The 13,200-nt window shown below is 38.5% G+C and overlaps 1 protein-coding gene across 2 annotated transcripts in view; it reads left to right on the top strand.

Moving 5' to 3' along the window:
• The window catches only part of LOC118329739 (cGMP-dependent protein kinase 1), a 77,119-nt gene that overhangs the window by 39,207 nt on the left and 24,712 nt on the right, over positions 1-13,200 (top strand). For both annotated transcript variants that reach the window (XM_035664010.1, XM_035664008.1), the window contains exons 4-5: positions 8,068-8,173; positions 11,177-11,240. In XM_035664010.1, the coding sequence (XP_035519903.1) occupies positions 8,068-8,173; positions 11,177-11,240 (170 nt within the window). The remainder of the gene's footprint in view (positions 1-8,067; positions 8,174-11,176; positions 11,241-13,200) is intronic.

Here is a 13,200-nt window from a genome sequence, read left to right as displayed (position 1 = left end):
GGAAAAATGGGCAGTGTAAGGATTTGAGTGACTTTGACAAGGGCCAGATTTCGAAGGACTGAGTCAAAGCATCTCCAAAACTGCAGCCCTTTTGGGGAGTTCCTGGTTTGCAGTGGTCAGTACCTATCAAAAGTGGTCCAAAGAAGAAAAAGCAGTGAACCAGAGACAGGGTTAAGGGCGGCAAATATTCAACTTACAAAAGTAACAGTAGTACCCATACACTGAGAATGGACTTTACAGTGAAGTAGGAAACACCTGTTGTCTAGCAGGAAAACTTCACAAAACTTCATTAACACAATTTGCATATTGATAGATTCTTTCATTTTTAAAGAGGTAGAAGGATTAGATGCCGTTTTAAGGATTTTAATGTGGAAATTATACTTTTGTTTTTGCTGAAAAAAACATATCAGACCCACATTATTGTTCCAAGCAGACTATTTGTATATGTCATAATACATTTCTGGAGTGGCAGACATTTATTATATCTGGGCCAATCATTGGTGATTAATGTTTATATGGTTATGCATCTTTTCTTCCTATAATGAGCAATTTCTTTATGGAGAATGTGGGACTCCTGCAGAGTAAAGAGGCCTCTTGTCAGAGTAATTGCTGTTTTTTGCTGTCATAAACACACATAATAAAATGATAAATATGCACAAACATTCTGGCATGCAGTCAGACACTCACACACAGAAACTTATTCATCACATTCTAGAAAAGCTATTGCTGATGTTTTTGCCGCAGTGGGTTGCAAAACATCAGCCTTGACTGACAGAAATTCAACAATGACACATCAAGTTATTTCTTCTTGTTGCCAGAACTGAAAAAAGCAAAAACACTCATATCTTTATAGTCACTTTAGTGTAGACACTAGGGTTAGGGTATTATCTTGAGATATTACATGGCTAAATCTGTCTGACAATGCGCCACACATGGTTTTACATTGTTTTCAGGATATTTGACTCACAAATCGATAATTTGACAGATTTAAATGTGGAGTTTTTAGTCGTCCACAGAACCAGCTATATAGAGAAATGTGTCACCTGATACAACCTGGACTGGGGCCTAAAAATAACCTACTTGCTGATGAATAGCTAACACACTTCATTTCCTCCATTTGATTTTCTACAGCCGGGCACACTGAAATTTATCAGGTTATTCAAACTGATTTCCTCTGTGGCAAATAGTTTCTGGTTCATTGTCTATAATGATGAGGACAACAAACAATTAAAATTGATCTCGCTAACAGATGAGAAAGCAATTTATGCTGAAAAACTAATTCTTTATGCTGCAGAGAGTGGATAGTTAAGACGTTGCCCTTGTTCCCCCTACATAGAAGCAGTTGTCCTTATAATTGACGTCACCAGCTCGGGTAGCAGTACTTACATCATTACACCATGAAATGAAATCTTTATAGAGAAGAAGAACTGAATTCCCTTTTCATGAAAAATGTTTTGAACAAAAGACAGGAGCCTGTTATAAATTGATTGGGATGATTAAAAGCGTTTAAAAAGAACAATGACAACAAGAACAAAGTTTGCTCTGTTTTTCTTTGATATAACATTTTATTCGTCTTTTCTCGTCTACCATTTATATCCTCCACTCAAAGAGAAATGCCACTTTTCTTCTTACCTTCGGTCAGTGGTGTATGTCAGTACGACTACTTATGTTCATTAACTATGACACATACTATTGGCTTCCTCTTATCCCATCATGCTATAAATTATAATAATCACTGTTGTAAAGGACTGTTCAGATGTCGTCCCTTTTTCCTTTATATATTTGTCTGCAAGTGAGTTTAACCAAAACTAAATGCTGTTTATACAGGGCTATTAAGCAAATACTTATAAAATACATATTTTCTGTCATTTTCTGTAACCCATCTGCTTTGTTTAAACTTATATTTTACACTTAAAGAGTGAACTTCAATTGACAACACATTTTTAAAAAAGCTTTAGGTAATCGAAAATGCAGATGATCTTTGTTGTGACAAAGTCACCCATCATGAGTGACTACCCACAATCCATCTAGAGAAACTCCTCTTTGAAATAGTAGATGAGAGTATGATGAAATCCACACGAACCTGCAATCACTGAGCTAACATTAGATGGACCACTCTCCTTTCAGCATAATGGAATACATATTTAAACTGACCAAAGTCCAGTCTTCTAAATGTGTGCGTGTTTATGATGAACTTCCAAACAAGATCAGCTAGAATTGATGAATCAACGTTGGCAGTGAGGTTTGTTAATGTTACAGAGATTGGAGTGGAAAATTGTGTTTTTATCTTCTCACTCTTTAAGACAGAGAAAGCTAAAAGCACCCTTTTAGGAATACTCCTGTTCAATCAGCCTCTGACAGGAAGTTTCCAAGAGAGTATCCTGTCTGTGCTCACTGTTTATGTTTATTTATGCGTTTAAATATTATGACTCCCACATGCACGTCTAGGTATCTTTTATCATTTTTAATGGTGGACATTGTTGGACACGCAGTAGGTAGTTTTGAAATTAAACTATTTTTATATCACCACTGCTGAAATAGAAACACCTAATATAACAGCAAGTACTGTACATCTGTTATTCTGTATTACAAAAGATGGGTTATCCTGTGTTCTCTATATTAGATAGTGTGGGTGAGCATGGTGGGTGGATAGATGGTGGTTCGGCTTAATATTTCTCAAGCACCTGCTGCTCCAAGTCAATGGACTCCTGTCTCCCACATGGGGCGAGCATTGGCAGAGCCGGCAGCTGGAGCCTGCATCTGATGAAGCCAGCTTCATTCACTGAGTGGTGAAAGCTGTCATAAGAGCACATGCTACCTTACTACAGACATGCAATGCTCCAGTTAAAGAAATCATGTAAACCGCTTGTTGCTCTTTGGCGTATCAATTTTAGAAACTTGTTCCACCTTCTAACTACTGCCAAACATGTGCTCAGTGTGTTTTTCCTACGCTGTCTTATGTTCCTTTAAGCCTCAGTAATAACAATTAGATCCATAATTATGGAGAGAATTCCTCTAATGTTTTCTTCTTTCTTCAGGCTCTGTGACACTGTCTGGTGTAAATGACCTGTCCTGCTTTCTCACGCTCTAAAGAGCTCATCCAGATGTAATCAGACTTGGCTGATGTTATTAATGACTTAGGGGGGAAGGAGATTACACTCTTCCACCTCCCAGACCTGACAGCATCGCTCTCTAAACGCTTTCCAAAACAAGACATGTAGGAAGGAGTTAGAGTTCACGTGACGTGATGTGATTTGAAGTGTGTATGTGTCTCAGACTCATTTTTACAAGACATTAGAAGGAAGGAAGGAAGAAGGGGGTTAAGTTACAAGAGCAGGCAAGCCACAGGTTTGACAGTGGGAAAGGTTTCTAGAGTGATGGTGAAAGCCAGTTCTAATGCCCTCAAACCCAAACATTACAACAGTACTCCAGAGTGACAGTTCTTATGGTGGGTGCTCTCACTAATTAGTTTGGAGATGCCACTCCTTCTCTCAGAGCTGTATAACCCCAGGTTAATCATCTACAAGTTCTGAAATGATCAGTCACAGCCGAGCATGTCCTAATAACCAACATAGCACCAAAGACACATGTTGATTCATATTTCCAAGATTTCCGAACAAATTGCCTTTGCCATGTGACAGTGTTTTGATTACCAGCATGGCGACGTTGTAAAAATGGGAGAGGAGGATAAACAGAACTCACAACTAAATAACGCTGTGAATAATATACAGTATTGTAGCAAATTAAATATCATCATCTGTCATCTATTATAGCAGCAGTAGACAAATACTAAAGGCAGATTTCCATACTAGAGAGATGAATGTGGATAAAAAGAGGGAGCTTATTTTCTATCTAATAATGTATACACAGTTACGTAGATTGATCAGTGCATTCTAATACCATGTCACTAACAAATGTATTTTTTGTCATTAGTGTACAAGTTTCCTTGCACACTTCACTGCATGAGACTCTGGCCTAATCTTTATTTAAGTACCACTTTCATGTAGCCCTGTGGTGCTTTTGGAAAGGAATGTGAATTTTCTGCAGTGCAAATGGCAGATGCTTCATACTTCAGCTGAATCATCGTGGGCCAGACGTAGACTGTTTTGAGTCTTTTTAAAACCCTATTAAAACTTATGGCACTCATTAGAGAAATCAAGATTACAGTCACAGTAACAAACAAAGTTATGATGTTTCCAAACCCAACGCTCTCTGCATGTAAGTTGTCATGACCAGAGTGCAGAGGAGAAATCTCATCCTATATTTATGTAATTTAATGAGAAAAAATTGGATTACAAGAACAAACACACATGGAACATTTGCATAATGCCCTGGGCTGAAATTCAGTTACAATGAATTATGCCTGAGTCAAATGAATGAGTGACTCCTTCCACAGCGTACATGTCTCATCCTGCATTCTATCTTTGTTGCCGACATCCATATGTATGTTATTTCTCACCATTTTCTTCGGGCTTAAACACAGATTCTCTCTTTTGTGGCCAGGCATGCCAAGGGAGCCAGTTAAATTGTCCAGTTTTTGCAGTATTCACAATCAATGCCATTGATTTATTGTTGCAAACAATTGGGAGAAATTGAGGGGTGTGGGATTACAATCACTGCATCAAGGAAAAGGAAGGAAAGGAGGAGCTCGAGCAAATGATAACATGCTCGGCTGTGGGCGGCATGGCTATGAATAGCCATCCTTTATTCTGAGGTGGGATTACATTCAATTTAGAGGAGCTTTCAGGGGCAAAGAGAAATTAGGTGTTAAACAGTAGTCAGCAGGGTGTACATTGAGGTTAGCATGATTTGAATTTAGGAGTACAATTTATAATACAAATTTATTTCAATTAACACACTTCACATGCACATATAAAAACCAACCATTGTAAAGTTGGAAGGAACTATCAAAACACCTGCACCCAGTAATTTCTATGTAAGCCCACACATTGGCGGATTGTGGGTTCATGCACATCAAGAGGCCACTCATAGGGTCGACAAGAGCCATTTTTTCAGAACAGGATCAGCACACCCTGGCTACTGAATCTTAACTACTAGCTCTATCTGCATGTGTGCTACAAGTGCCAACTGGCGTGCATCAAATAGGCCTACGTTGACACGTAGTTCATCCCACATTAACAACAATCTGGCCAATTCCTCAAAACCATTCACAGACAACACCCTTACATCTGTCCAGCGCTGCCTAAGGTGTTATGTGTTTCCAGAAAGCTGTGGTGCTAATGGTTGGCAACCCATGAGCATTAAGACATTCATCTGCGCCCTCACTACAGGATAACTAGCTCCCTGAGTCTCACCGCAATTTAGTCAGGCCTCAGAATAATACGCTTACCTACTGCGGTGTGCTGCAGGCTCCCTACATATCTTATTTCCCAGTGCCCCATACTCCCACTTTCTAACAAAACACTCCATTGCACACTACTCATAGAGGGCAATGACGTCTAACCTCCCACTCTTGTTGCTCCAGGGTCAAATTAGAAGGCTACTCTAATAATTTCTCACTAGACGTATCTCCATATACCAGGTTTGTTGGGTTTACCGTCTACCTTGAAGCAATTTGTCCACGTCACCTATGTAGAAATAACCTTTTTGATTAGATAAGACATAACTTGATCCACATATGATAAGATTAGATTGATAAGAAGACATACGTGTGTGTGTCTGTGTATATTTGCATCCTGTATATGAATCTCTGTGTGTATCTGATATCTGTGTGTGCTTGTACAGGATGTCTGTATAACTGTGTATCCACACATCTGTGTCTCTATAAATTTTTGTGTCAAGCTGTGTGTTTTGGGGTTCGTGCTCTAACTAAGGTCTCTAACTAAGAGCTGTCAGGCTGTGTAATGAGGGCATTTCTCCTGTGGTTTGGCCCTATTTTAAAGTGCTGCCAAGCTCTTGGTCTGCAAAGCAAGATTTTTAGTGTCTGTAGGAGTGAGTTCACTCACTTGTGAGTGTATATGTACAGTACATAAATAAGATGTTTGTGTGTTTGCACAGGTGTACATTTTGTGTCTGTTCTTGGAGCCATATTTAATAGTATTTGCCAGGTTATCACAGACAGCATTTCAACTCTAACTCTAGATGAGCTAGATTATCTGTACCTAAAAGCCATTCTAAAAAACAAATATTCCCTTGACAACTATCCCGAATGCTGTGCAAAAAATATCCTCACTCTCATAAAGTAACTTATGTACTTAGAAGGACAGAAACAAAAGTCGGTGTGCTGTGTGAGTGAGTGAATGAGTGGGAATCGCATTTATTAAATGTAGATTATCAAATATACACTATTAAGGAATGCCAGTTAAACTGTAGTCATCCTCCTGAAGTGACACACTACTTACCCCTCAGCTGCAGGAGTGCTGTTCTGTAGCTAAGCCTATACTGTCACTTGAGGACAGAGAGTGAAAATAATTTTCCTATAATCAATAAATACCACATTGTACCTCACAATACCCTTTAAAACTCTGTGAACAAGTTCAACTGAGAGGATGAGGTAGAAGGAAATTCTCTAGCAACAGACATACACATTTAGAAACAAATATAGAGTAGACTAACTCTTATCTGATGAATTATTTTCTAATATTACTACAAGTCCCTGTAGCCACAGGGCTCCCTGGGGATCTCCAGATTTGTTTTGGGGTCAGACTGTAGATTCTCTCTATCGTCTTTCTCATTACTCCTCACGGTCTACTGTACAAGCTGCACAAATGAAACACTGGAGACGGGATAATAGCCTTTCTTGCAGAAGATAATGATACTGAAAATTGTGAGAAGTTATTTTGAAATAATTACCATAAACTGCTGTTACCAAAATGGAACACTGAATTCTAGAAGTCACTATTCAATGTTGCTCAGCTGGATGTAATATAGGGCTTTGACATGTTTTGTTAGAAAGTTTCTGCCCCAACACCCCAATCGTTTCTTTGAAATGGGGTTGAATGGGGGAATATAATGACATTCAGGTGTGGGTTAGTGGTCTATTGCTCTGATGAAAACCCACATGGCCTGGTTCCAACAGTCTGCTCTTCACACCAGAGATCTGTGGAGGTGAAGCATATTCTGTTCGAAAGTGACTACAGAGGACCCCAGAGAAAGAGCTGTTGAGGCTAAGAAAAAAAAGAATGGAAAGAAAGGGAATTTTAAAAGACCCACCCCATCATCCATCAACTGCCAGGCATACAAATGCAAAAAGAGGATTTAGCATGAGTTTCTGCTGTTGAAGGGATATTCTGCAAAGATTGCTGCAATGGTATATTTAAACTAAAAAAAAAAAAACTGTGCATACCAACACTTTAACCTCCATCTACACCATGTGTGTAAAGTATTATGGTTTGGAGTTGGTGCCTTGGGGCCAGCACAGATTGCAATCATTGTGGGAACAATTAATTCCAAATTGTTCCAGAAAATTGTACAGAATAATATCTGGGTTGCTGTTTCTGCTTTGAAACTTGACATAGCTTTCGTCACACAGTTTGATAATTGCCCTTAACAAAATGAGCAATCAGTGACTCAAGGGCTTGAACTGATAAAAAAAAGAACATAGTCAAGTCAGATTCCTGACTTTAAACCAATTAAAATGCTTTAGACTGACTTGAAGCAAGCCATCCATGCAGGGTATTCAAAAATACCAATTAACTCCAGCTGCTGAGTAAAGACTAATTGTCCAGAATACCTCCTATTTGCTCTGCAGGGTTTATCAGCAGCAATAGAAAACATTTGAATGACAGTTATTGCCACTGCAGGAGCGACTAAACCTAAAGGTTCACTGATTTCTCTATCCTACTCTCTACACAGTGATTTCAATAGTTTGTTTTTTTCTGTTTAAATTCACTCACACGATACATCTATGATTCTTCTCACGTTTCAAGTTTAATATCAAATGCTTTAAAGTGCATATGGAATTCACTGTATTCATATTGTGCATGCATAAAGCATAACTCTGTTGTAGGGTATGTGTTATACGTAGATGTGCTGTTTTATTATTCCGATTGCCGGAGGGTAAAAACTGTCTTTCATGACATTGCTTATGTGTATTCTTCTTTCCAGCTCTAACAAATGTGAAGCTGTGGGCCATTGACCGGCAATGTTTTCAGACGATCATGATGAGGACGGGTCTCATCAAGCACACAGAGTATATGGAGTTTCTGAAAAGGTGAGGATGCAGGTTAAATTGTCCCACAATGGCTGACAAATGGCCTGAATAGGGCTTTGATCTGAAATGCAATGAATGAATTAACTAAATGAATCAGGCGAAAATGTGTGAGCTGTTTCTCAGAAGATTCTTTACGCCTCATTTTAAATTATATATCTCAGCATTAATTTCTGGTGCGTCACTGAAGGTGTCAGTCATCCTACTGTAAGAGCACCTTGTACCTATATGATGTCTTTAATGTCCCTATTTGTATCAGACAGCCCCACGCCTTAACCACTTCTCTATAGAGGAGCCTATTATCACTTAAAAGGCCTGCATGGAGTATAGGACTCATCAAAAGACAGAGGGGGAGCAGTGTGCGGTGATCAAGATGCATGAGATGCAATTACAGTATAAATCTCTGTCAGACCCTATCTTTGTTCGACTTTCCTGTTTTTCTGTCATCCACTTTGGTCCTCATCAAGCCAATTATGAAAATTATACATCTTCCCTATATTACATGTGCCTACTCCAGTTTCACATGGCTTTGTTTCAGGGCTGATACTGATGATAGAAGTCTCTCATATGTCTTCACACGTCCTGTCACACATGCACCCTACTGTATTTATGTGTCTGCCGTTGACAAATCATAAAAGCATGGACTCTGCCTAAGATCATTTCTACTGAACGAAACCTCATATCGGCACTGTGATCACAATCAGACTATGACTATATTTGATTTGTTTCAAGGCAGGCGGCAGAATAAAGCACATAAGAAACCAGCTTTTCAGACATTTTCAACAAATCCTCATACCTAAACTACAAAATAGGCAGAATGTCAATATCTTCCTATTTCACTGTTCTAACAATGACTCATATGTAGCAACCTTTAAGTTGGAGGTATACTGTTGTTATGGAAATTAAACAAGGATAGGGCAAGGTCACACACACATGGTTAAAAGACATCAATGTTGACTGCTTCAGAGAAGACAGGACACAATCCCCAATGTCAAAGTCCCACCCTGTGTACACCCAGACATTCACTTTCACCTCTTCCCTTAGACCTAAGGGTCGTTTAATCAATCTAGTTTGTACGACATGTTTACCAGCCAACCCCCAATCTGAAGTCATAAAGGTGTAAAGTGAGGGGGGAGTATACTGGCTCCTTAAGACCTTTACATACTACTTATGCCTTAGCTACTCAGATACGCAATATATGACAGGTTAGGGAAACATGTTCATGTACTTTTAAGCGTTTGACCTTAATGACATTTCGTGTAATTTTTCTGCTGAGGACAGTCTCTCTGGATAGTATAGCAGTCTGACATTTGCAGGTCATATTGAAGCAGCTTCAGCCATTGCTGTATCTACAATACGCTTCCACCATGAAAGACGGTTTTAAGACATAGTGGACCAAAAATATATTTACAGATAAAAACACTTGTCTGAAGCTATTTTAGTGATGGGTTTGGCTAAAAAAAGACACAAAACACTGAAAACATCTCTTTACTGAGTGTACGAGCATGTACTGTATAGCAGCTTTTGCCTTTCAGTGGCTCTTGCGTAACAGTCCAACAGATAAGTAAATATTTAACAGACGTACGTATTGCTTGGTTTGGGCTCACTCTGTGTGTTTGGTTTATAAAGAGGAATCTAGGGAGGAAATCAGAGATTTATAGAAACATTTGTTAATTCACAATATGTAGACAATGACATTGTTGATTTGTTTCCTAGAAGCAGATCTAATAAAAGAGCTGTAGTTTAAGCGTAAGAACAAACACATGCTGTGCCATGTGAGTCTTCTACCCACTCTTTAACTGCTGTGAAATTGTATATTTGCTCTCACAAGTTGTGTAGGAGGAATACAGATGTAAACTGACTGAGAAATCCCACACTGTATTACATACGGGGAGTGAGTGTGCTTGTAAATACTTTTTTTATTGCCTCTTTCCAGTATTTATTCTAAATCAGAGTAGCAGCAAGGGTAGTGTTGATGAACTGGCAAACATCACCTAGGTGTGCAAAATGCATATTGCTGTGAACTGATATTGGATAATGGTGGCTTTTCCTTAGCTTCTGCCCCCTTCCACTTTAAATAAAACTCTAAGCCTATCGAGTAGAAAAAGTGCTTGTGCTTGTTTTTCTAGGTGTTTGCAAGATCACTAGAGAAATTCTCAATCACACAGTGTCATAAGTGAAATGATGTTAATGCTTAAAATGATAAAAAAAAATACTACATTAGTGAAACCACACTTCCCCATTGGCCTTGTATAATTAATTAATTTTATGTAACACAATTAAGCTGTTCAGAAATTTACTACAACAGCTTCACGGCTCGAGGGATTGAAACTCCATATGTTTCATATAGAGTAGGGTCATCCATTCACTGCCATGCTGATTAGTGCCTCAGCCAATGAAGCAACAACACAAGGATCAGCACAGTGGCTGGGGCTTGGATTGGGGGCCTGGACAAGATGGTTCTGATTACTGTAATAAAGCATGGAAAATGAAGGGGGGGGGGGAGATAGAGAAACAGAAAGAGAGATGATATGGGGAGATAAGTCCTTTGTTCACCAACACGGGTTATTTTCTCCCCTCCTTGATAAACATTGGACCAGTTTTATTTAGTAGGCTTGATAACAGGCAGATAGCGTTCATTGAGGCTGCTGGGAAGCAAACGGAACAAACAATAGAGCCTTATACTGGTGTATTCAACCTGAGGATCAGATCCCATACTGTGCAACTAGACACGTTGCCCAGTTTATGCTGAAATATACATATTGTGATACAGTATAAAGGCTATCTCCCATAGCTTAATATTGTTTTTTATGCGCCCTATATTTATGTTGTTATGTTATGTTCACTTCAGATCACAGGTCTGCTTTGACTATTTCAAAGCCAATACATATACCAAGCTGCCAGCTACATTGCTTTGTATCTGTCAACCACAAAAGATGTAATCAGTAATATATTTAATATGTATGAATCTATTTTTCTATCTAAAAGCTTTTCTATCACCTGCAGCGTTCCCACATTTCACGACCTGCAGGAAGATATCCTGAGCAAGCTTGCCGATGTCCTTGAGGAGGTAAGTGTCTTGTTCTACACCACAAAGCCTACTCCACACATCTTAATACATTTCCACACATTCTTTCTTGTATTGTAGTGAGAGGAGGGAGCCAGGAGGGGAATGAAGGCATATTCTGGAAAATTAATAAAGATAATGGAGATTCTTCTTGGAGGGGGGGCGGAAAAAGGTGTGGGCAGTTAAGATTTTAGAGCAATTGTTGCTCTTTAGTTGGTGTTCAGTGTGGTGATAAACTAAATCGCCCACCTACTAACTGACAGTTAATTTCATAAACCTGTTCAGGAATTCAGTATAGGCCAACTGCTGCCAAAAGCTATGACATCCATTTTGATTTAAATGTCAGCATAATACTCTACTGTCAGCACTTTCTCTCCTTAGAAGTTTTTATTTTTTGTGTTTTTCCACCATTTTTCTTTGTGGCATCCATAGTTTTCCATTCATGTCCATGGGTATGGAAATCATTTGAATCTTAATATTTGGTTGAGTTGTGTAATCCATCAAAGCAAACGAGTTCCATTATGGTGACGTGGTATTGCAGTTTAAGTGCAGATTGATTTAAAAAGTCTACACTGCATTACCTCATAACAGTAATGTAACACAAATGCATGCAGACACAATGTTTACTGTGATGGATTACAAAACTCAGGCTTCAGTTTCTAGTGTCTGTGTAAAGAAATGGAAACGATGGCCGCCTGCAAGCCAGAAAAATAAAATCAAAAACAGGAAAAGTAGACAGCAGTTGTGATCTGCAATTTGTGACTGAAACATGAACAATTATTGGTATGTGCTTTTTACTGCAGTTTTGCTGAATGTACTCTTCCTGCTGATACCACTGTGTATTTTGATCTGTGCCTCAATGTTACATTTTGGACCCATCTGTGCACAACTTCGTTTGATGTTTTCTCCAGCATAATTTAGTTATGCAAACACATTCTCATTTACACTTTTGATGTGTGTTGCTAACATTAAGGCTTTCAATATGTTCAATATGTTTTGCATTCAAAATATGGCCTTTGCCTACTTTTGTAGGTTGTTCAATGTCAGCGTGTGAAGAGAAATTAGTTTCAGATCCCTTTGCTTTAAATGAAAGATAAAGAAGGTCATTAATTATGCAAATTTTGCTGATTTTTTTAAATCTTTAAATCTTCAGACTTGCCCTCAGAAATGAACTGACCCTGTCTTTGTTTAAGCCGGTTTTCAGTAGGAGTTTGTAGTTGTGTAGCCTGCAAAAACAGCAAATTAAAGATTTGTTTTAATTAGTGATATACAATAGTTATTCTATATCAGCATGAATACATTGCCAAGCAAACACCCCTGCATTATGATGACCGTTGTTACTCTTGAAAAGACACATTTTAAACCAGCAATTAGTTACTTTCAACACCGAGCCTGCCAAAAGATGGCAGCCATTTATTAAGTTGTTTCACCTCATGCAGTGAAAATGTCATCGAATGACCCGGGCAACATGAACATGGATGAATGGTAAATGTTCAAAGATTACCATAAAGTTAAATTACTACCTCTCTAACAGTCTCACATTACTCAAATCTTTGACTAAGAATTTAGTGTAGCTGATTGCCTTATATGGTTTAATGGTTTCTATTTTTCTTCACTGAATGTAAAATATATCATCTTTGCATCATGTTATCATAGTTGAACTCTAAGCAATAACATTTGATTTCTCTCACATTTCTCTGTTATGTAATGACAAGCGAAAACACATCATCTATCGGTTAAGTTACATGTCAGCACATGTTGGCAGGGCAGGTCCTCCACCAGCAGCATACTGTATGCACATTTGTGTAGAGTTGCAGCACATCGGACATTTTTACTGATTCCTGAGGTGGGAAAGTGTTTTTCCTGTAGAAGTCACATAGGACACACATCACTTTAAAAACTTGCTTACTTAATGTAAAAAAATAAAATCATCTGCTGTGAGCTAGCAGCTAATGTTAACTAC

Source organism: Morone saxatilis, unplaced genomic scaffold (genome assembly GCF_004916995.1).
Source record: "Morone saxatilis isolate NCDOM2014 unplaced genomic scaffold, NCSU_SB_2.0 Contig19, whole genome shotgun sequence".
NCBI lineage: Eukaryota > Metazoa > Chordata > Actinopteri > Moronidae > Morone > Morone saxatilis.
This window is presented reverse-complemented; position numbering and strand designations above follow the sequence as displayed.